The 23,217-nt window shown below is 54.1% G+C and overlaps 2 protein-coding genes across 6 annotated transcripts in view; both read left to right on the top strand.

Annotated features, from left to right (window-relative positions):
* DSTYK (dual serine/threonine and tyrosine protein kinase) overlaps positions 1-7,128 on the top strand; it is a 31,457-nt gene extending 24,329 nt beyond the window's left edge. The window contains exons 8-13 of the mRNA XM_071578713.1: positions 131-287; positions 1,071-1,203; positions 1,505-1,618; positions 2,082-2,196; positions 2,701-2,835; positions 4,680-7,128. Of these exons, the coding sequence (XP_071434814.1) occupies positions 131-287; positions 1,071-1,203; positions 1,505-1,618; positions 2,082-2,196; positions 2,701-2,835; positions 4,680-4,867 (842 nt within the window). The 3' untranslated portion in view covers positions 4,868-7,128. The remainder of the gene's footprint in view (positions 1-130; positions 288-1,070; positions 1,204-1,504; positions 1,619-2,081; positions 2,197-2,700; positions 2,836-4,679) is intronic.
* A 2,598-nt stretch (positions 7,129-9,726) lies between these two features.
* RBBP5 (RB binding protein 5, histone lysine methyltransferase complex subunit) lies at positions 9,727-22,776 on the top strand. 5 transcript variants are annotated; one of them, XM_071578782.1, is made up of 14 exons: positions 9,727-9,829; positions 10,520-10,545; positions 10,996-11,168; positions 11,948-12,088; positions 13,670-13,832; positions 15,230-15,339; positions 15,470-15,589; positions 16,028-16,181; positions 16,288-16,359; positions 17,157-17,274; positions 17,806-17,875; positions 17,987-18,216; positions 19,048-19,242; positions 20,750-22,776. In XM_071578782.1, the coding sequence occupies exons 1-14, from the start codon at positions 9,811-9,813 to the stop codon at positions 20,776-20,778; spliced, it is 1,620 nt and encodes a 539-aa protein (XP_071434883.1). In that variant the 5' UTR covers positions 9,727-9,810; the 3' UTR covers positions 20,779-22,776. The 5 variants fall into 5 exon arrangements, with proteins under 5 accessions (XP_071434883.1, XP_071434885.1, XP_071434886.1 ...); XM_071578784.1 differs by having other exon boundaries at positions 19,048-19,125; positions 21,118-22,776; XM_071578785.1 differs by having other exon boundaries at positions 19,048-19,125; positions 21,121-22,776.
* Positions 22,777-23,217: the final 441 nt, after the last annotated feature.

Below are 23,217 nucleotides of genomic sequence, written 5' to 3' on the forward strand. Positions count from 1 at the left end.
TCTGGGGCTGTGCCCACCCAGCTCTGGGGCTGTGCCCACCCAGCTCTGGGCTGCCAGGCTGGCAGTGTGGAGCAGAACTCCCCGTGCTGTGGTGTCTGAGTGTGTTAACAGTGGCTGTTGTGCCCTGCAGGCAAGCCCAAGCTGGGCCGGGAGCTGGGCCGGGGGCAGTACGGTGTGGTGTACCTGTGTGACAGCTGGGGAGGGCACTTCCCCTGCGCCCTCAAGTCTGTGGTTCCTCCTGATGAGAAGCACTGGAATGACCTTGCACTGGAGTTTCACTATATGAGGTGTGTATCTCATTCCACATGGATCTCCTTAATTTCACTGCCATTTACGTTGGGAAAGACCAACGAGATGGAGCCCCCACTGTGCCCAATTCCCCCCTGGTCACCCTGACCAGACCCCTGAGTGCCACATCCAGTCGTGCTGCCAGTGTTTGAATTGCATAAGCAGGGCCTCACCTCCTCTAGTTTTATTCTGGAATCGGTGATTTGACCCATGGAATGCCAAGCTGCCATTCCTTGCCAAGGCAGGACACCCTGCCAGTGTCATGCCCAGTGGAACAGGCACAGAGTGGTGGGCAAACATCCCCCTCCCTGCCTTGGTCTGACTCCCTGGTGTCTGTGCTGATCAAATTCATGCTGTTCTGCAGAGTAAATTAGAATTAATAGACTATAATAGCAAACAGTTCTTCTCCCCTGATTTTTGGTGTTGAATCATCCCTCCTTTCCCATCTGTCTGAACCCACAAAGGAAAATGATGGCTCTGCAGTGCAGAAAGCAGCTTGTTTTCAGTAAACAGCTGCAGGCAGGTGCTGCTGCACAGGCAGCTGAAACAATGCAGGATTATTTTGGAACTCTAACCTTTAATAGGGCTTTTTTTGAGTTGAATTGGCTCAGACAGCTGTGTATTGTTGTGGTGCTCTGAGCTGGGAGGTTTTGCTGCACGAGGCCTCATTGCTGTGCTGAGGCTGCAGCTCCTGGGCATGTTCCCTTCACAAGGAGAGGCTTGGCCTGGGGTGGAGGGAATGGGGTAAAAATGACCAGATTTCTGTGCTGAACCTTCTCCAGGTCCCTGCAGTCACATGAGAGGCTTGTGCACCTCCATGGATCCGTGATAGACTATGGCTATGGGGGAGGCTCCAGCATTGCTGTGCTGCTGATCATGGAGCGGCTCCACAGGGACCTCTACACAGGGCTAAAGGTACCAACATGGATTCTGTACATCCACACCCATCCCTGGAGGGTCCAAGGCCAGGCTGGACAGAGCTTGGAGCCACCTGGACTAGTGGAAGGTGTCCCTGCCCATGGTGGGTGGAACTGGATGAGCTTTAAGGTCCCTTCAACCCAAACCATTCCGTGATTCCATAATTTAAAAAATCCACATCTAAATATGCATTGGTTTGTAAGGGAAACCTGGGATTGCTTAGTTTTCAGTGGGCTTGGCAAACAAGAGGAAGGAAAGGTGACTTGCACTTCAGTGTGTGTGTGTGTTTGTCCTTCAGGCTGGGCTGGAGCTGGAGCCACGGCTGCAGATTGCCCTGGATGTGGTGGAAGGGATCCGGTACCTGCACAGCCAGGGGCTGGTGCACAGGGACATCAAACTGAAAAATGTCTTGGTAAGGAGCACTCTGGCCAGTCCTGGAGCCTTCCTCATCTTTTAGTGGGAGGGAGAAGCTCAAGGGATGGATCCTTCCTGCAGGATCTCCCAAGCTGTGGTGGTGCCAGCCACAGCTGGGCTGGCACTGGAGGCTTCCCTGGCTCCTCTTCAGGCAGAAGGCCTGGGGCAAAGGGAGCAGTGGAGTGAGTCCTCTGGAGTGTAACAGCTTGAGCTCCAAGTGGGATTTCCAGTTCCTGGTTCTGTTAAATCCCAGCCACACCCTTGGTGAAGAAGACAAGTGGAGGCCTGTCTTGTTTCTGAGCTCAGCCAAGTGCTGCATGTCCAGGAGATAATCAGAGCAGCTGATCAAGAACAAGTGCCCAGCCCTTCCAGTATAAACAGTTTAGGACCCTGATGTGCAGAGGCCACCCTAGAGCTGAGCACTTTGGTTCTCAGCTGTCTCTGTGTGGATTCCTCTACAGCTGGACAAAAAGAATCGTGCCAAAATCACTGACCTGGGGTTCTGCAAACCAGAGGCCATGATGTCTGGCAGCATTGTGGGCACCCCCATCCACATGGCTCCTGAGCTCTTCACAGGTATGTTCCTCCACTGCACCCACTGCACTTTGGAAGGCCATGATGAGGGGAAAAGTAATGAAAGAACAAAACCCAGAAGACCTGGAGCACTTGGTGTGCTCAGGGTTTCCTAATTTAGTTATAAATGATTATATAAATGCTATAAATGATTAATTCCTGATGTTTGGCTCTGACATGCTGGGCCAGGCAGAGCTGAGTCTTCCAGGTGTTGGTGTTTAACTCTGAAACACATCTGAGCACCTGCACTGGTCCCTGAAGCTCAGCTTGGGAGCTGCAGGTGCAGATCAAGTGTACAAATCCTGAGAACTGGAAAATCTTCTCTTTCCCTTCCCCTTTGGCCATGGCTCCTGACGTGTCCCTGGGCTTCACACACCTCTCTCCTCCCGGCAGTGGAGTTGTGGTTTAAATTTGAGGAAGGGGCACTCTGGATCAGCCCTCAGCCTGCTCACTCTCCAGGGGTGAAGGGGATGTCTGCTCTGCTGATCAGCTGTGCTTTTGTCCCAGGAAAGTATGATAACTCAGTGGATGTCTATGCCTTTGGAATTCTCTTCTGGTACATCTGCTCAGGCCATGTGAAGTTACCAGAGGCTTTTGAGAGATGTGCAAGCAAAGATCACCTGTGGAACAACGTTAGAAGAGGTACAAGGGCTTGTTTGAACCCTGGGGCTTCATGCTTGAACAGAACTTGGGGTGATGAGGAAATCCATTTTTATTCTTGTAACTGAAAGGGAAAAGTACAAGTTGACAGAGTCACTGAGGTTGGAAAAGATCCCTCTGGGATCCCTGAGTCCACCCTGTGCATGATCCCCACCTTGTCCCCCAGCCCTGAGCCTCCTTTCCTCCAGCTGAGCCCCCCCAGCTCCCTCAGCCCCTCCTGCTGCTCCAGCCCCTTCCCAGCTCTGTTCCATTCTCTGGACACGCTCCAGCCCCTCCATGTCCCTCCTGGACTGAGTGACCAGACCTGGACACAGGATTTGAGGTCCCCCAGCAGTGCCAGCACAGGGGGACAATCCCTGCCCTGCTCCTGCTGGTTCCTGATCCAGGCCAGGATGTTGTACTGCTTTGGGACACTCTAAAGAGTCACATTTACCTTCTTCAGCTGGGACTGATTCTACAGGAGGTTGAACTAAAATGAGCAGGATAAAAAGGGGGTGTTGGTCAACCAGCTCTTCTGCAGCATCCCAGGAGCTGTGCTTGCACTGCAGCCATGGAGCAGCACAACCCTGTGTGTAACCCAGCCCCAGGGCCAGCCAGGCCTGATCCCCTGAGGAATGTTTAATCCCTGGCACTTTCTGGAGGTTTCTGTACATCCCAGTGCTGCCTGTGCAGCCTTGCTGAGGGAGCTGGGTGTGGAGAGAGACCCTGGGCCAGCTGTTCCCCCAAATACAACCTCCCTCCTGTGCCTGGGTGGGTTTAGTGAGGGCTGGGACAGCTCAGTCCTTTGTGCTGTGTCCTGGTATGGGATGTTTTATCCTTTGGCCCTGAGCTCCTGTCCACACAAACTCCCCTTCTCATGTGAACAAGATTAGCTCAGCTGAGTGAGTCTCCTGCTTGGCTTGGGGGCTGCACTTGCTGCCCGTCCCTGCCCCCTGAGCTGCCCCAGGGTGACCGGTGCCCCCGTGCCCGTCCCTGCCCCCTGAGCTCCCCCAGGGTGACCGGAGCCCCCGTGCCCGTCCCTGCCCCCTGAGCTGTGCCGGTGCCCCCGTGCCCGTCCCTGCCCCCTGAGCTGCCCCAGGGCTGCCCCGGTGCCCCCGTGCCCGTCCCTGCCCCCTGAGCTGTGCCGGTGCCCCTGTGCCCATCCCTGCCCCCTGAGCTGCCCCAGGGCTGCCCCGGTGCCCCTGTGCCCGTCCCTGCCCCCTGAGCTGTGCCAGAGCCCCCGTGCCCGTCCCTGCCCCCTGAGCTGTGCCGGTGCCCCCGTGCCCGTCCCTGCCCCCTGAGCTGCCCCAGGGCTGTGCCGGTGCCCCCGTGCCCGTCCCTGCCCCCTGAGCTGCCCCAGGGCTGTGCCGGTGCCCCCGTGCCCGTCCCTGCCCCCTGAGCTCCCCCAGGGTGACCGGAGCCCCCGTGCCCGTCCCTGCCCCCTGAGCTGCCCCGTGCCGGTGCCCCCGTGCCCGTCCCTGCCCCCTGAGCTGTGCCGGTGCCCCCGTGCCCGTCCCTGCCCCCTGAGCTGCCCCAGGGCTGTGCCGGTGCCCCCATGCCCGTCCCTGCCCCCTGAGCTGCCCCGGTGCCCGTCCCTGCCCCCTGAGCTGCCCCGGTGCCCCTGTGCCCGTCCCTGCCCCCTGAGCTCCCCCAGGGTGACTGGAGCCCCCGTGCCCGTCCCTGCCCCCTGAGCTGCCCCGGTGCCCCCGTGCCCGTCCCTGCCCCCTGAGCTGCCCCGTGCCGGTGCCCCCGTGCCCGTCCCTGCCCCCTGAGCTGTGCCGGTGCCCCCGTGCCCGTCCCTGCCCCCTGAGCTGCCCCGGGGTGACCGGAGCCCTCTGTGTTCCCAGGAGTGCGGCCGGAGCGCCTGCCCGTGTTCGACGAGGAGTGCTGGCAGCTGATGGAAGCCTGCTGGGCTGGGGACTCCTCCCAGCGGCCTCTCCTGGGCATCGTGCAGCCCATGCTGCAGGGCATCATGGACAGGCTCTGCCAGGCTGGCTCTGAGCACCCAAATAAAGGCTTGGATGACTCGACTTGAGGAGGGGGCACGGAAGGATCGGGAATTGTGGGGGAATTCTGCCCTCCCCACCCTGCAGGAGGTGTCTCCAGGTGGAGCTCTGTGTGCCCAGCCTGGGTGGGACAGGTGCCAGCAGCCAGGAGGGTGACACCTCGGGGCTGTGCCATCCTGAGGAGCGGCCACAGCCTGCCCAGCCCACCCCACCAGTGCCAGTTATCCCACTGCAGCTTTCCCTGTGGAGTTGTGCAAATGAGGTAGAGAATCCCCACGCCCTTGAACTGAAAGGGATCCTTTTGCCAATCCCACAGCACCACCCAGCAAAGCAAAGCATTGTCTGTGTGTGTGTCAGGTCTGTGTTGTCTGTGTGACCACCACTGTCTTCCCTCAGCAAAGGAAAACCTTTCCCAGGAACTGTGTTGGGTCCACACATGTCACTGTCCCAGTCCCTGAGTGGCTGGCACTAATTCCAAAGGAAAATCCTTTCCCAGGAACTGTGTTGGGGCCACACATGTTACTATCCCAGTCCCTGAGTGGCTGACCCTAATTCCAAAGGAAAATCCTTTCCCAGGAACTGTGTTGGAGCCACACATGTCACTGCCCCAGTCCCTGAGTGGCTGGCACTAATTCCAAAGGAAAATCCTTTCCCAGGAACTGTGTTGGGGCCACACATGTTACTATCCCAGTCCCTGAGTGGCAGGCACTAATTCCAAAGGAAAATCCCTTTCCCAGGAACTGTGTTGTGGCCACACATGTTACTATCCCAGTTCCTGAGTGGCTGGCACTAATTCCAAAGGAAAACCCTTTCCCAGGAACTGTGTTGGAGCCACACATGTTACTATCCCAGTCCCTGAGTGGCTGGCACTAATTCCAAAGGAAAATCCTTTCCCAGGAACTGTGTTGGGCCCACACATGTCACTGTCCCAGTCCCTGAGTGGTTGGCACTAATTCCAAAGGAAAAACCTTTCCCAGGAACTGTGTTGGGGCCACACATGTTACTATCCCAGTCCCTGAGTGGCTGACCCTAATTCCAAAGGAAAAACCTTTCCCAGGAACTGTGTTGGGGCCACACATGTTACTATCCCAGTCCCTGAGTGGCTGGCACTAATTCCAAAGGAAAATCCTTTCCCAGGAACTGTGTTGGGGCCACACATGTCACTGCCCCAGTCCCTGAGTGGCTGGCACTAATTCCAAAGGAAAAACCTTTCCCAGGAACTGTGTTGGGGCCACACATGTCACTGCCCCAGTCCCTGAGTGGCTGGCACTAATTCCAGAGTGCTTGGAGAGGAAGGAGAAAGCAAACACTCTAGAGTAGAAGTGTTGAGGAGCTCAGAGCACCTCCAGGAGCTTCTGCAGCACTTGAGATGTTTACATTGACAGGAGCAAAGCTTCCATGTTTTACTAAGGGGATGTGCAAGTCCCCCACCTTATAAGCTATTTATCCTTTGTGCCCTCCACCTCTTATTCCTGTTTAAAAACAAAAACAAAGCTATTTTTTTTCTGGTCATTTTGCTTCATAACAGCTCTTTGAGTGCCTGAAGAAAGCTGCCCTTTCCTTCAGTCTTCTGCTCAGAGGTTCTGTCTTGTGCACCACAGTCATTGCAACCAAAGGCTGTCCATGGGGAAAGTGCCAATTCCTTTTAATTAAAATCTGGGGGGGGGTTTCAATTAGTGGCAAAGGTAATGAGAGTTTTAAACTGGGCTAACTCTGCCAGGCACCTTTTTAAAACTAAAGTTTCTTCAGCTCCTTTTTAAACCACGGGTGGTGTTGGAGCAAACTCGAGGGGAAAGCAGGTCCTTCCTTGTCCCTCTGGGACTCCAGTTTGGGTGGAAAGGAGGAAAAAATGAGGAGAGAGGGGACTCCTTGGCAGGGCCTGTGCCATTCCCGAGAGGGCTGCTCCTAAAATCCCATCCTTGGGCATTTCTGGGGGATCAAACTCTGGGTGGGGCTGGCCCAGGGAATGCACCTTGTTGGCTGTGGGAGCAACCAGAGAGTTGGGAAGTTCTCCCTGGGCTGCTGTTCCTGCAGCTGCTCAGGGAGGGGCTCCCTTTCCCGGGAAAGCTGCTGCATCCCGGCACTGTGGGAATGTGGAATGGCTGCTGGAATTCCTTGGCTCAGGCACAGCGAAATTCCGGCTGCTGCTCTGCCCCTGGGACAGCCTGGACTGAGGAAAGGGCTGCAGGAGCTGCAGGATTAGCACAGGTGGAGCCTTCCCTTCTTTGTGCAATAAATGGATTAATGTGCTTTTTGTACATAAAAAAGGCTTTTTTTGGTACTTCCTGCACGGTGTGGGCTTTGTGTGGTCTGTGCTGGCATTCCAGGGGGATTGGGGTGGATCCATGGACTGTTCTGTATGGATCCAGCCTCTCCTGGCATTCCAGGGGGATTGGGGTGGATCCATGGGCTGTGCTGGCATTCCAGGGGATTGGGGTGGATCCATGGACTGTGCTGGCATTCCAGGGGGATTGGGGTGGATCCAGCCTCTCCTGGCATTCCAGGGGGATTGGGGTGGATCCATGGACTGTGCTGGCATTCCAGGGGATTGGGGTGGATCCATGGTCTGTGCTGGCATTCCAGGGGATTGGGGTGGATCCATGGGCTGTGCTGGCATTCCAGGGGGATTGGGGTGGATCCATGGGCTGTGCTGGCATTCCAGGGGGATTTGGGTGGATCCAACTTCTCCTGGCCTTCCAGGGGGATCCTGTGCAGATCCATGGACTGTTTTCCATTCCCAAGGTGGTTTTGTGTGGATCCACCCTCTATGCTCCATCCCAGAGGGATTTTCCCTGGATCCCCCCCCTGTTCTCCATCCCAGGGGGATTTTCCCTGGATCCCTGCCCTGTTCTCCATCCCAGAGGGATTTTCCCTGGATCCCCCCCCCTGTTCTCCCTCTCTGAGTGTTTCTGTGCAGATCCAATGCCTGTTCTCCATCCCAGAGGGATTTCCCCTGGATCCCTGCCCTGTTCTCCATCCCAGAGGGATTTTCCCTGGAATTCCCCCCTGTTCTCCATCCCGGGGGGTTCCTGGGCAGTTCCAGCCGCCCTGCCCAGCCCTGCCCCTCCCTCCCAGTTTGCCCAGTTTGCCCAGCCCGGGGCAGGCCCTGCAGGCTCTGGGGGTGTTTGTGGGAACAATAAATGTGAATAAACTGAACCTTCTGGGTCTGCAATTCCAGGATTGTCTCGGGAGCTTTTCCCGGGAGCAGCCCCAGCCCCTTCCCCGCTGCCTCTGGGCCCTTTGACTGGTCCCAGTTTGGGCTGTGGCATCTCCAGCTTTGCCCAAACAGCAGCAGCTCCCGGGCTGGCCACTGTTCCTGTCCCTTTATTTTTATTTTTATTTTGTATTTTAATTTTTATTTTCTTCTCATTTTTTTGCCTTTTTAATTTACATTTCAATGCCTTAAATTTCATTTTTATTTTAAAATTGTTTTGACTTTATTGTTTCCTTTTATGTTTATTATTTAATTTTTTAAAATAATTTTATTTTACAACTCAGGTTTTGTTTTTATTTTATTTTCGTTGTTTTAAAATTTTATTTTACTTTTTATTTCTTTTTCTACTATTTTTATTTTAGTATTTTCTCCTCTTTCTCTTTTCTTCTACTTTTCTTTTTCCCTTTTCCCTTTTCTCTTTCCTTCTCCCTTTTTCTTCCCTTTCCCTTTTTCCCTTTACCTTTTCCCTTTTTCCCTTTTTCCCTTTTCCCCCTTTCCCTTTTTCCTTTTTTCCCTTTTCCTTTTCCCTTTCTTTTTTCCTTTTCCCTTTTTCCCTTTACCTTTTCCTTTTTCCTTTTCCTTTTCCCTTTCCCTTTTTCCCTTCCCCTTTTCCCTTTCCCTTTTCCCTTTCCCCTTTTCCCTTTCCCCTTTTCCCTTTCCCTTTTCCCTTTCCCTTTTCCTTTTCCCCTTTCCCTTTTTCCCTTTTCCTTTTCCCTTTCCCTTTCCCCTTTCCCTCTTTCCCTTTTTCCCTTTTCCCTTTCCCTTTTTCCTTTTTTCCCTTTTTCCCTTTCCCTTTTCCCTTTTTCCCTTTCCCTTTTTCCCTTTCCCTTTTCCCCCTTTCCCTTTCCCCTTTCCCTTTTCCCCTTTCCCTTTTCCCCCTTTCCCTTTCCCTTTTCCCTTTCCCTTTCCCCTTTTCCCTTTTCCCTTTTCCCCCTTTCCCTTTCCCCTTTTCCCTTTTCCCTTTTCCCCCTTTCCCTTTCCCCTTTTCCCTTTTCCCTTTTCCCCCTTTCCCTTTCCCCTTTTCCCTTTTCCCCCTTTCCCTTTCCCCTTTTCCCCCTTTCCCTTTCCCCTTTTCCCCCTTTCCCTTTCCCCTTTTCCCCCTTTCCCTTTCCCCTTTTCCCCCTTTCCCTTTCCCCTTTTCCCTTTTCCCCTTTCCCCTTTCCCTTTCCCCTTTTCCCTTTTCCCCCTTTCCCTTTCCCCTTTTCCCTTTTCCCTTTTCCCCCTTTCCCTTTCCCCTTTTCCCCCTTTCCCTTTCCCCTTTTCCCCCTTTCCCTTTCCCCTTTTCCCTTTTCCCTTTTCCCCCTTTCCCTTTCCCCTTTTCCCTTTCCCCTTTTCCCCTTTCCCTTTTCCCCTTCCTCTTTCCCCCTTTCCCTTTCCCTTTTCCCCCTTTCCCTTTTCCCTTTTCCCCCTTTCCCTTTCCCCATCCCCGCTGTCTCTCCCGTTCCCGGAACTCTCGTGCGCGGTCGCGGCTCCCGCCCGGCCCTTTTTCCGCGGCGCTCCGGGCTGCCCCGGGCGCTGCCTGACCGGCGGTGCCGCTCTCGCTGCCTCCGCCGCGCCCGCAGCGATCGGGGCCGGACCGGGAGCGATCGGGGCCGGGCCGGGACCGCGGGAGGGGCGGGCGGGGCCGGGCCGGGGGCGGCGGCGGCGCGGCGGGGCCGGGCAGCGCGGCGGGCGAGCCGCGGGCACACGGGACGGTGCGGGCAGGCCCCCGCGGGGTCCTTCGGCGACGGGAGCGCAGGGAGCGGCGGCGGCGGCGAAATGAACCTGGAACTGCTCGGTGGGGACGGGAATGGGAATGGGAATGGGAATGGGAATGGGGATGGGAATGGGATACGGGGATGGGGATGGGAATGGGAATGGGAATGGGGATGGGAATGGGAATGGGGATGGGAATGGGATACGGGGATGGGGATGGGAATGGGAATGGGGATGGGAATGGGAATGGGGATGGGAATGGGAATGGGAATGGGAATGGGAATGGGGATGGGAATGGGATACGGGGATGGGGATGGGGATGGGAATGGGAATGGGGATGGGAATGGGAATGTGGGAATGGGAATGGGGATGGGATACGGGAATGGGGATGGGAATGGGGATGGGGATGGGGATGGGAATGGGGATGGGAATGGGAATGGGGATGGGGATGGGAATGGGAATGGGAATGGGGATGGGAATGTGGGAATGGGAATGGGAATGGGGATGGGATACGGGGACAGGAACCTGGGACTGCTCGGTGGGGACGGGACGGGATGTGGGATAGCGGGAAGGGGAATAGGAACGGGAATGGGAATGGGATGAGATACGGGAATGGGGACGGGGATGGGGATATGGGGCTGGGAATGGGAACGGAGCCGGGATCGGGGCTGAGGCTGGGAATGGGAACGAGGATGGGGCTGTGCCGGGCCGGGGCTCCGGGGCAGCCCCTCATTCACTCCCTCCCTCCCTCACCCGCCCGCTGTGCCCGCAGAGTCCTTCGGCCAGAACTACCCCGAGGTAACTCCCCCACCCCATCCCACCCCATCCCATCCCATCCCCATCCATCCCCTCCCCTGCCCTCCCCTCCCACCCCTCCCCTCCCCTCCCCTCCCACCCCTCCCCTCCCCTCCTTCCTCTCCCCTCCCCTCCCCTCCCCTCTCCTCCCCTCCCCTGCCTTCTCCTCCACTCCCTTCCCCTCCACTCCTTCCCCTCCCCTCCCTTGCCCTCCCCTCCCCTCTCCTCCTTCCCCTCCCCTCCCACCCTTCCCACCCCTCCCCTCCCCTCCCCTCCCTCCCTCCCTCCCTCCCTCCCTTCCCACCCTTTCCCACCCCTCCCTCCCTTTCCCTCCCCTCCCCTTCCTCCCCTTCCTTCCCCTCCCCTCCCTCCCCTCCCCTCCCTCCCCTCCCCTCCCTCCCGCGGCCCGTGGTTGGCCGTGCCGGTCCTGCCCCACCCTCTCGGTGCCCGCAGGAGGCGGACGGGACCCTGGACTGCATCAGCATGGCCCTGACCTGCACCTTCAACCGCTGGGGGACCCTCCTGGCCGTGGGATGCAACGACGGCAGGATCGTCATCTGGGACTTCCTCACCAGGGGCATCGCCAAGATCATCAGCGCCCACATCCACCCCGTGTGCTCCCTCTGGTCGGCTCCTGGAATAACGGGAATGCGGGCGGGAATGGGGGCGGGAATGGGGGCGGGAATGCGGCTCCAGAGGGAGGGAGGGACGGGCTGGGAGGGCACGGGGAGCACCCGGAGCGGGGGGAGGCTCTGGGATGGGTTTGCAGGGGATGGGGTTGTGCAGAGGGATAAGGGGGATATTCCAGAGGGAATTGCCCTGTAAGGTGTTTGTGTCAACACGTGCAGAGTGGGATACAAACAGGGTAAATGTTGGCATTCCCAGGGCCTAAAGGGGCACCAGGAGAGCTGGAAAGGGGCTTTGGACAAGGAATGGAGGGACAGGACACAGGGAATGGGTTCCCATTGACAGAGGGGAGGGTTAGATGGGATATTGGGGAGGAATTCCTGCTGTGAGGGTGGGGAGGGGCTGGGATGGAATTCCCAGGGAAGCTGTGGCTGCCCCATCCCTGGAAAGTGCCCAAGGCCAGGTTGGATAAACCTGGAGCAACCTGAGCTGGTGGAAGGTGTCAGGGTGGAGTGAGGTGATCCTCAAGGTCCCCTCCAACCCAAACCAGTCTGGCATTCCATGATTTCTGTTTAGATTTGCCTGTTTGGTGAGGCCTGGAGAGCCCTGAGCCCTCCTGGGCTCCCATCAGGGCATTTCCCTTTGGAGAACCTGCACCTGTCTTTGCCTTGGGCTGCCACGTTGCCCTCCCAGCTCTCAGCTGGGGCTGCAGGGGCTGCCCTGGGTGTGGTGTGGGGCTGTGGGGAGGGGTGTGACTGGCAGTGCTGTCCCTGTGCAGCTGGAGCCGGGATGGGCACAAACTGGTCAGCGCCTCCACCGACAACATCGTGTCCCAGTGGGATGTGCTGTCCGGGGACTGCGACCAGCGCTTCCGCTTCCCCTCGCCCATCCTCAAGGTCCAGTACCACCCCCGAGACCAGTAAGTGCTCTGGGCTGCTCCCACTGGGCTGGGCTTCAGCATTCCAGAGGGTTTGTCACTGGGAAAGGGTCTGTTCATAGAATCATAGAATCGATTGGGTTGGAAAAGGCCTCCAAGATCATCGAGTCCAACCCTTGGTCCAACTCCAGTCCCTTTACCAGATCATGGCACTCAGCACCACGGCCAATCTGTGTTTAAAGATCTCCAGGGATGGGGAATCCACCCCCTCTCCGGGCAGCCCATTCCAATCCCTGAGCACTCTCTCTGGAAAGATTTCTTTTCTGATCTCCAACTTCAATTTCCCCTGGCAGAGCTTGAGCCCATCGTGCCCCCTTGTCCTATTGCTGAGTGCCTGGGAGAAGAGACCAACCCCCACCTGGCCAGAACTTCCCTTCAGGCAGTTCCAGACAGTGCTGAGGTCACCTCTGAGCCTCCTCTTCTCCAGGCTGAACACCCCCAGCTCCCTCAGCCTCTCCCCACAGCACTTGTGCTCCAGTCCCTTCTCCAGCCTCGTTGCTCTTCTCTTCTCAGTTGGGTTGGAAGAGACCTCTGAGATCATCAAGTCCAACCCTTGATCCAACCCCACTGTGATGACCAGCCCAGGGCACTCTGTGCCCTGGGCTGGTCATCACAGTGGGGTTGGATCAAGACATGGTGGATTCTCTGTCCCTGGAGGTGTTTCAGAGGACACTCAGTGCCACATCCAGTCCCTTCTCCAGCCTTGTTGCTCTTCTCTGGCCCCGCTCCAGCCCCTCAATCTCTTTCCTCAACTGAGGGGCCCAGAACTGAACACAACACTCAAGGTGTGGCCTCACCAGGGCTGGGTACAGGGGAAGGGTCACTGCCCTGGGCCTGCTGGCCACGCTATTTTTGATCCAGGCCAGGATCCCCTTGGCCTTCTTGGCCACCTGGGCACACTGGTGGCTCCTGTTGAGCTTCCTGTCCCTCAGTCCCCCCAGGTCCCTCTGCCTGGCTGCTCTCCAGCCACTCTGTGCCCAGCCTGGAGCGCTGCAGGGGGTTGTTGTGGCCAAAGGGCAGGACCTGCACTTGGCCTTGTTGAACTTCAAGGGAATCCATGGGGTTTGGGAGCTGTGTGGGTTTGTGGTGGGTCTGTGTGTTGTGGGAGTGTCAGGTGTGTGAGTTTATGATGGGAGGAACAAGGGAATGAGTGCTGGGAGCACAGTGCTCATAATGCCCAGGTTGTGGGTTTGATCCCACCCACTTCACAGACTCCATGATCCCTGTGGGTTCCTTCCAGCCTGGAATATTCTGTGGTTCTCTTGACTCTTTGGTTTTGTGGTTCCTGGAAATGTGTGTATTAAATGTCTCATTGAGCTCAAAATTACTGTATAAACCTGGAGACACTTCCAGAGAAAGAAAGGAAGTGAAGGACACACCAGTTTAATGCCATTTAGTTGTTAAAGCAACAAAGATAAGATAACAGAAACACAGGGACACTTTGTAATAAGAATACAGAGATATTTTATATTTCTTGATAAAGATTGAGATTGTTTTTGCTTCTAAATGTGGAAATCCCTTTCCAGAGGAGGAACTACCAGCTCTTCCTCCCGTGCCTTGCAGGAACAGGGTGTTGGTGTGTCCCATGAAGTCGGCCCCAGTGATGCTCACCCTGTCAGACTCCAAGCACGTCGTGCTGCCCGTGGATGATGACTCTGATCTCAACGTGGTGGCCTCCTTTGACAGGAGAGGGGAATACATTTACACTGGGAATGCCAAGGGCAAGGTGAGGCTCCAGCTGGGAATACGTTTACTGGGAATACATTTACACTGGGAATGCCAAGGGCAAGGTGAGGCTCCAGCTGGGAGTGCATTTACTGGGAATGCCAAGGGCAAGGTGAGGCTCCAGCAGGGAGTGCATTTACACTGGGAATGCCAAGGGCAAGGTGAGGCTCCAGCTGGGAGTGCATTTACACTGGGAATGCCAAGGGCAAGGTGAGGCTCCAGCTGGGAGTGCATTTACTGGGAATACATTTACACTGGGAATGCCAAGGGCAAGGTGAGGCTCCAGCTGGGAATGCATTTACACTGGGAATACATTTACACTGGGAATGCCAAGGGCAAGGTGAGGCTCCAGCTGGGAATACATTTACTGGGAATACATTTACACTGGGAATGCCAAGGGCAAGGTGAGGCTCCAGCTGGGAATGCATTTACACTGGGAATACATTTACACTGGGAATGCCAAGGGCAAGGTGAGGCTCCAGCTGGGAATACATTTACACTGGGAATGCCAAGGGCAAGGTGAGGCTCCAGCTGGGAATGCATTTACACTGGGAATGCCAAGGGCAAGGTGAGGCTCCAGCTGGGAGTGCATTTACTGGGAATACATTTACACTGGGAATGCCAAGGGCAAGGTGAGGCTCCAGCTGGGAATACATTTACACTGGGAATACATTTACACTGGGAATGCCAAGGGCAAGGGGAGCTCCAACAGGCAGCTCTGGATGCTGTGGCTGCCATTGCTTCCTGTCTTTATCAGGATGCTGAGTGTCTCAGGGTTGTTTTCCTTGTTTTAATGCACAAACCAGGCTCCCTGAGTGCCTCTGGAATTGTTGCTGTGGTTCTCTGAGTGAAGAATCACATTTATCTTTGAGGGTCTCTGGACTGTCAATCTCCCTGCCAGGAGGGAGGAGCCAGAGGGGTCGGGCTCTGCTCCAGGAACAGGGACAGGAGCAGAGGGAACAGCCTCAGGCTGGGCCAGGGCAGGGGCAGGTGGGGCAGCAGCAGGAATTTCTCCATGGAAAGAGTGGTCAGGCATTGGAAGGGGCTGCCCAGGGAGGTGGTGGAGGAACAGCTGGACTTGGCACCCAGAGCTCTGGGCTGGGGAACAAGGTGGGCATCGGGCACAGGGTGGACTCAGAGATTTCTTCCAGCCTCATTTATCCCATGATCTCTGTCTGAGTTTGGGCCTTTGTGTTGCTCTTGTCTGGCCATTTCTGTTGCACCCTTTTCCAGTGTAAATAAAGGAGAGTTTGGCCACAGGAGGTTCTGTAGTGGCAGAGCCACCAGCTGTGGCTGCTGAGGGTTCTGTTGGCAGGGTCAGGCACTGGTGGGAAAGGAGCAAAATGGGAATAAGTTACTGTGAAGACACTGATTGCTCTCTGTCTGCTTGATCTTCAGATCTTGGTCTTAAAAACAGACACTCAGGATCTTGTTGCTTCCTTCAGAGTGACCACTGGGACCAGCAACACCACAGCGATCAAATCCATCGAGTTTGCTCGGAAAGGAAGGTGAGTCCCTTCTCTGCCCTTCAGGGGCAGTGAGAGCTGTGTGGGCTTAGCAGAGCACACCAGGGCTTCAGAACCTCCACAGAGGATTCTCTGCATTCCCTTTTCCTGTTGTGTGCCCTCCTGCCTGCAGCTGCTTCCTGATCAACACAGCCGACCGAATCATCCGCGTGTACGACGGGCGGGAGATCCTGACCTGCGGCAGGGACGGGGAGCCTGAGCCCATGCAGAAGCTGCAGGATTTGGTGAACAGGTCAGAGGCACTGGGGGGCTCCTCAGCCCACTGGAGCACTGGGTGGTGGACACTGAAAGGCTCCCAGGGCAGTGGGCACGGCCCCAAACCTGCCAGAGCTCAAGGGGCGTTTGGACAATGCTCTCAGGGACGGGGGGATTTTGGGGTGTCCTGGGCAGGACCAGGAGTTGGACTGGCACCTGGTGGGTGCCTTTCCACTCAGGATATTCCATGACTGAGGTCTGTGTGCTCAGAGCTAACCAGTCTCTGGCTGAAGGGCTCAGTCTCATCCAGCGGGTTAGAACAGATGTTCTCTTTTTAAACCTGCCTGTCACAGTGTGAAGTTTCAATATGATCTGAAGATGGGAGTGTGTAAGATCTCGGTGAGAAGACCAAGCCCACCTCACCATCCTCCCCCCTGTGCCCTGGTTGACCCTGTGTTGCTCCCTGTGCTCTCAGGACTCCCTGGAAGAAGTGCTGTTTCTCAGGAGATGGGGAGTACATCGTGGCAGGCTCAGCACGGCAACACGCCCTGTACATCTGGGAGAAGAGCATTGGGAACCTGGTGAAGATCCTGCATGGAACCAGAGGAGAGCTGCTCCTGGATGTAGCAGTAAGAAAACTGCTGTTAACGTGGTTCTTGTTATTGTGCAAGCTAAGCTGTCTTGTTTCCATTTGCTAATTTAGTTCCTCCTCCTCTCTCCTCCCAATGCATCCAGTGGCATCCTGTGCGACCCATCATCGCCTCCATCTCCAGTGGGGTTGTGTCAATATGGGCTCAGAATCAAGTGGTGAGTGTTTGGATCCTTCCCTTGGGAACAGGCCCTGGCACAGGGTGGGCAGAGAAGCTGTGGCTGCCCCAGCCCTGGGAGTGCCCAAGGCCAGGTTGGATAAACTTGGAGCATCCTGGTCTATGGGAGGTGTCCCTGCCATGGCAGGGATGGCACTGGGTGATCCTTAAGTTCCTTCCAACCCAAACCACTCTGGGATTTCATGATTCCACAGTGGTCCTCATCCTTGTAGATCAATTGTTTGTGTTGAAATCCGTTATTAAATCCCATTTCCACAAGTTTTCTGGGCTCACCTGCCCCACTTGACATGTTTGCAGCCCTGCTGAGTGTGAGGAGAGTCCTCAAACTTCAGTTAAGCTTTGCATTAAGCCTCAAATACCATCCCAGGGACATTTTCCATGGGAATGGTCTCCTCCTGTGTGTGTTCTTCAGGTACAGGAGGTCTGAGTGAGCGACCCAAGTTCTTTAGTTTATGATCTACTTTGCAATCCTTAAGGAATATTACAGTGTTGGATTTTCAGTGGGAACTGACTGGTGCAGTTCTGGATTTGTGTGGGACTGTGGGCCTGAAGAAGCCTTGATTTTTGGTGGTCCTGTGGGGTTCCAGAGTACAGAATGAGACTGTGGAGTGATGGAATCATTTAGGTTGGAAAAGACCAAGGTCAGAGTCCAGCACTGACCCGTGTCCCAAGTGCCACTTGCACATGTCTGTTAAATCCCTCCAGGGTGTTTGGTTGGGCTGGAACTGCAGGAATCCTCTCTGCAGCTGCTGTTCCTTTGTGTGATTTGTGGCTTAGGAAAACTGGAGTGCCTTTGCCCCTGACTTCAAAGAGCTGGATGAGAATGTGGAGTATGAAGAGAGGGAGTCGGAGTTTGACATCGAGGATGAGGATAAGAGTGAGCCAGAGCAAACAGGTACTGCACTGAGTTCTTCCTCTCCTGTGTGGCAGCACAGCCACCACTTGGTGGTGCCCCAAAGTCATGGAAAACATCGTGGAATAGGAAAGGCCTGGGTTAAACTGTGGGAATCAGGAGCATCCCCAGCACACCACCCAGCTCCCCTCACTGCAGCACTTCTTGTGTTTAAATTCATTGCTGTTCAGCAGCTTCTGTTGTCACTGTGAGACTGAACATGAAGTAATTGAATCAGCTTTGGAACTAGTTCAGTGAGAACAGGAAAACATTTTGAAGATTCTAAGCCCTCTGGGTTATAACAAGAGGTCTGTGATAGAGCACAGGAAAGTGAAATAAAACCCTGATGGATTTAAGAGGAAATAATTCAGGGTTGTTTTGTGCTTTAATTTAAGAAGAAATCCTTTAGGTTTGTTTTCTGCTTCACCTCTCACTTCTCCATTCTTAGACATTTCAGCACAGCCAGTTCTGTTCTTTCTAAGGGGTTTGGGCTTTTCTTTACTCTCTTTAATTTCTGTTTCTCCTGGTTCTCAGGTGCTGATGCTGCAGAAGATGAAGAAGTGGATGTAACCAGTGTGGACCCCATTGCTGCCTTCTGTAGCAGGTGAAAGGATGTTTTATTTAAAGCATTAATACAAATTACACCTGGATAACATGTTAGAATGATACAATAACAACATTTGTAAATGAAAGCAAATCTATTTTTCCTTGGCAGTGATGAGGAGCTGGAGGACTCCAAGGCTCTGCTGTACCTGCCCATTGCTCCCGAGGTGGAGGACCCAGAGGAGAACCCCTATGGCCCTCCCCCTGATGCTGTGCAGAGCTCCCTCCCTGAGGAGGGGCTGGGCTCTGAGAAGAAGAGACAGTGCTCCTCTGATGGCCCTCAGGCACCAAAGAAGAAGCCCAAAACCACCAACATCGAACTCCAAGGAGTCCCTAACGATGGTGTGTGGGAGCTGCCCTTGGTTTGGTGCCTGTTCTGCATCTCAGGGGCTTCAGCTTGGTCTGGAGACCAGAGGTTTTTCCTTAAATTTCTCCTTCCTTTGAAGTAATTGCTTAAAACAGTTGTTAATAGACAGGAACTCTGCAAATTTGGAAGGAGTAAGGAGTCCTGAAACTGCAGGTTTTCATGGAATCCCAGAATGGTTTGGGTTGGAGGGACCTTAAGGATCCACCAGTGCCATCCCTGCCATGGGCAGGGACACCTTCCACTCTCCCAGGTTGCTCCAGGTTTATCCAACCTGGCCTTGGACATTTCCAGGGATGGGGCAGCCACAGCTTCTCTGGGAATTCCATCCCATCCCCTCCCCACCCTCACAGCAGGAATTCCTTCCCAATATCCCATCTAACCCCTGAGAGGGGGTCTCGGGGGGGACCTTGAAGGTCTCTGGGGGTTTTTGGGGGTCTCTGGGGGTCTGGGAACCCAATCCCCCTTGTCCTGTGCCTCCATTCCTTGTCCAAAGCCCCTTTCCAGCTCTCCTGGTGCCCCTTTAGGCCCTGGGAATGTCAAATCTTAACCCTGTTTGTATCCCACTCTGCACATGTTGACACAAACACCTTACAGGACAATTCCCTCTGGAATATCCCCTTTATTTCCTTCCCAGCATCCCATCTATCCATGCCCTCAGTCTGAGGCCATTCCCCCTTGGGTTTCACTCCAAGCCCTCTCCAGCCATCCTGGAGCCCCTGAGTTGCTGCAGTGCCCACTTTGGGTGCTCTGTGTCTTGCTGAGACCCCTTTTGGCTCACCCTGGGCCCCCTTTTTTCCCTCCCACAGAAGTCCATCCGCTGCTGGGGGTGAAGGGAGATGGTAAATCCAAGAAGAAGCAAGCAGGCAGGCCTAAAGGATCAAAAGGTAAAGACAAAGATTCTCCATTTAAACCGAAACTCTACAAAGGGGACAGAGGTGCTTTACCTCTGGAAGGAGCAGCGAAGGGTAAAGTGCAGGCGGAGCTGGGACAGCCCTTGACAGGTAAGGAACCAACATCAGCACCCTTGGCTTGCTTGGTGGCCTTGCTTTGTGCAGCCCCTCCTTCCTAGAGGCCTTTTTTAGCTCCCCAAATGGCACTTTGCTCACTCAATGTTTGGCTGCTGTCAAGGAGAGGCAAAATTGTACCTTTCTGAAGTGGAACTGCTTTTAATATTTGGGGTGACACTCACAGGGGTGTTTGTGTAGGGGGAGCTTTAGGAGGGGTTGGAGCAGAGGTTGGGCACGTTGCCAAAGGAAAGCTGCATTTCATCCCTTCAACTACTCCATCAGCTCTTGCATAAATAGAAATAATGTGGGTTTGGTTGATTTTTTTGGGGGAAGTGTAACTAGTGCAGGATCCTGAAGCTGCAGGTGGTTTTTGTGCCATCAATGCCAGGCACAAAAGAACAGAGAAGTTGTGTGAGGAACAAGGAAAAGGAGCATCAGGAATGGTCTGTCTGATAAATGAACCCTGGGATAAACTGCAGGAGCTGAATTCTCTAATCCCAGCTGTGATTCCAGCTGCAGGAGGCACAGCTGCTGCCAGGCAGGGCAGCTTTGGGGGCACTTTCCCCCTTTTTTGGTTTTTTGTCACGTTTTGGTGGGTTTGTGCTAAAGCAGGACAGTTGGAGTTGCCTTTGTTGGGGCCCTGAGTGAGTCCCAGAGACACTCAGGTGTTTCCCATGGTCTCACTGGCTTCTTGTGCAGGAAAAGCTCATCCAAGCCCAGCTCAGAAGGCACAAATTTGGCTTCAGTGATGTGGAATCCATTTAATTTTAGATTTTAATCAAGAGCTCAGGGTTGAAATCTGAGCAGCTTCCAAGACACAGTGGAATTGATAACATGAAATTTTGCATTTCCTTGAACTCAGCAGCTGCTGCTGTGGATTTTAGACTGTCCCAAAGTGATTTATTCCCTCCTGCCTTCCCTCACTGCTGGTCCTGTGCTGCCCACCTTGCTCCTTGTCCTTCCTGCTCAGCTCCTCAGTGTTGCCTGTACTGGTTCTGGAAATTGTTATCTGCAGTAACAGGGAATGGGATAAAAGGGATAAAATGGGATAAAAGAAACCTGGGAAAACGTGGGGGATGTTTCCTGGGCTTCCATCCAATCCTTTCTCACTGCACCCTGCAAAATCCAGGAGTTAAACAGCCAAGGGCAGCCTTGGTTGTGGCCTGGGAGGAGCTGATGAGCCCCTGGTGTCAGATTTACTGACAGGGGGATCCTCTCCTGACTTCCCAAGTCATGAGGGAACATCCAGCATGTTCTAAAGGATGACAGGATTCCCTGGAATGTGGGGAGCCTCCGGTGCCTCTGCTGGCATCTCTTACACATCCCAGTTCTCTGCTGTGTCCTGCTGGGTGGACAAGGCTGGTTTGGAGAGTGTAACCCTTGGTGTCATCAACAGGCCTTGTTTTATCACTGCTAATTAACCTGAGAATGTAAATGAGGCAGGATCCTGCACTGGGGACTGAACAGAAAAGCCTTTCAGTCATTTCCTTCAAAACCCCAGTGCTGCAGATCCTGATTTTCCATGTCTGAGTAGCTGTCTGAGCTCTCTGTTCCCAGAGAAGCACTTGTAATTGCCAGTGGTTTTGCTCAGCTTTGCCAAGGTGTGTTTATTGGAGGTTTGTTACCAGCTTATGTTCCTCATTTGCCCCCTCTGTGTCTGCAGGCAGAGCTCAGGGGTTGCTTTCCTCTTGCAGCTTGTGGTCACTGTTGCTTGGTCTGTGCTGAGAGCTGGGAAAATAAGTCCCATTTCCAGAAAATCTTGTTCCCTTTCACTGTTTTGTCTGGAACAGCTGCCCTGTTTGGTGTCTCTGGTTTCTGGTGACTTCTGTGTGTGGGTATTTCCTTCTCACCTGTCTTTGGTCTCTTTAGCAGGTGGTGCAATCTCAGAATTGCTATGAAGACTCTCCTTTACCTTCCTGTATTCTTTCCTCTGTTGGCACCCTAATGTGGAAATAGCAGGAGTGCTCAGTCAGATGGACTGACAGACACAGCAGACTGATTGCTCCTGGATTCAGGGAGTGACTTTTGCCAGAGGTGGCTCTGGAAGAGGAAGCACCTCCATCCCATCCCTGCTGAGCTGCTCCCCGTGGATCAGTGGGGGTCGTTGGAAAGGGACTCGCTGGACTGTCCTTGTGGTGACACCCTGGGGCCCCCCTGCCACTCCAGAGCTCCTCAGCCCTTGTCTTCTAAATCCTTTTCTTCATTCCTGGACTGAAGAACCCCCCTGGGTGTGTGTTTTCCCTCCCCATGACTGTGTGTCCTGCCGAGTCCCCTTTCCCAGCCGGGAATTCTCCTTTCCGTGGGTTGGGAGTGCTGTGGCTGCTCCTGTCATTGGCAGTGCTCCTGCCCTTGGTGCCAGGCTCTGCTGCTGCTGCTGGGCCAGGCCTGGGGCATCTCCAGGGCAGGGACATGGATGGGAAGAGTCAAGACACCTCTGGAGTCTGCACAGGATGAGCCTTCACTGGGTGGTTGTTTTCAGACTCTGCTGGTGGGAGAGTGAAGCAGCTCCAGCTAAAATATTCAGTTTATGTGTTTTCTCCCAGCCTGTGGTACCAAAAGCTGTGCTGGCAGGTTCTTTCTGTCCTTGCAAGTGTTTTTTTCTCTTTGCGCTTCCAGAAATAACTGGGTCCCTCCTTCACTGGTGGCTACTGGGAGGGGATTAAAACCAGAACCAATATTTCTCTGAAATGAATCAAGGCTTTTTCAAAGGTTTGGGGGTTTGTTTTCCCATTTTTGAGTTACAAATGGAGGAAAGGTGGATGCTGACAGCTCATTCCAGCCATGCTCTCACCTTTTATTCCTTGAGGACACTGGGAATATTCTCCTTGTAGGAATGGGAAGAGGCACTTTCCAACACCCCCAGCCCAACAGCTCTTGTACTGCACCCACATCCTGCTGGAAGGAACTTTTCATTCCTAATGCCCCTTGTTTTCCAGACCTTTGTGGTTCCTGTGCCACTCTCAGTTTCCCCCAGTGTAATTATTGAGGTTATCATGACATATTTCAAGTCTCAGAGTGTCCTGCAGACACTAAAACCAGGGAGGGACTCACAGAGAGGTTTATGAATTACTTTGCAGCCAGAAATGTGCAGTGGCTGCTTGGCAAGAGAGGAGACATTTTGATTCAGAAGGTTTTAAAACTTGTTATTTTCATTTCCAGCTTTGGTACATTTGCTTCATTTAATGATATTTGTTACAATGTTAGTTTTTTTTGTTCTCCTGCTTGTGGGATGACTCTGATCTGTCAGACCCACCAAGTGTGCTGTGCCTGACCCCCCAAGCTTTAAAAATGCACAGGTCATGGCTCTGTAGGTTGGTTTGAAGCATTTGATTTGCCCCAGCCTCAGCTTTCACATCTGCTAAAGCTTCTCTGTACAGTGTAAATGTCCTGGGTTTATTTCCTTCCAGCTCTAATTTTATTTTATTTTCTGGTATCTGTAGTTTTGTACAATATTTGTCAGATTCTGGCTGGGTGGTGGAACACAGCAGTGATGTCAGTCTGTGGTTGTAAATAAAGAGGTACCTTCCATTTCCTAAAGCCCTGTGGGTAAGTCTTGGCTTTTCCACACAGCTGGGGTGCTTTGTGTTGTGGGGATTTTTGGGAATCCCACGCCACAGCTCAGTGCAAAACAAGCTTTCTGTTCCCTCTCCACTGGTGGGTTTGGGGTTTCCAGAGTGGCCTCTGCCTGGGCATCACTCCTGAAGAGCAAGGGGTGACTCTGTGGTGTGCCCAAGGCTGTGTATTCAGGGGCAGGGGGTGGAATGAGATGATCTTTGAGGTCCCTTCAGCCCAAACCAGTCTGGGATTCCATAATTAATCCCTGAGTGCAGCCCAGGAACTCTGAGCCAGACCTGAGGGGACCTGAGCACAGAGCTGGGTGTGGAGGCACCTCCAGGGTCATGGGATGTGCAAAATGCACCTACTGGATCTCCAGAAATGCTCATTTTAATTTAGGAAGAGAAATAGGAG

The sequence above is a fragment of the Pithys albifrons genome, chromosome 28, assembly GCF_047495875.1.
Source record: "Pithys albifrons albifrons isolate INPA30051 chromosome 28, PitAlb_v1, whole genome shotgun sequence".
NCBI classification, from domain to species: domain Eukaryota; kingdom Metazoa; phylum Chordata; class Aves; order Passeriformes; family Thamnophilidae; genus Pithys; species Pithys albifrons.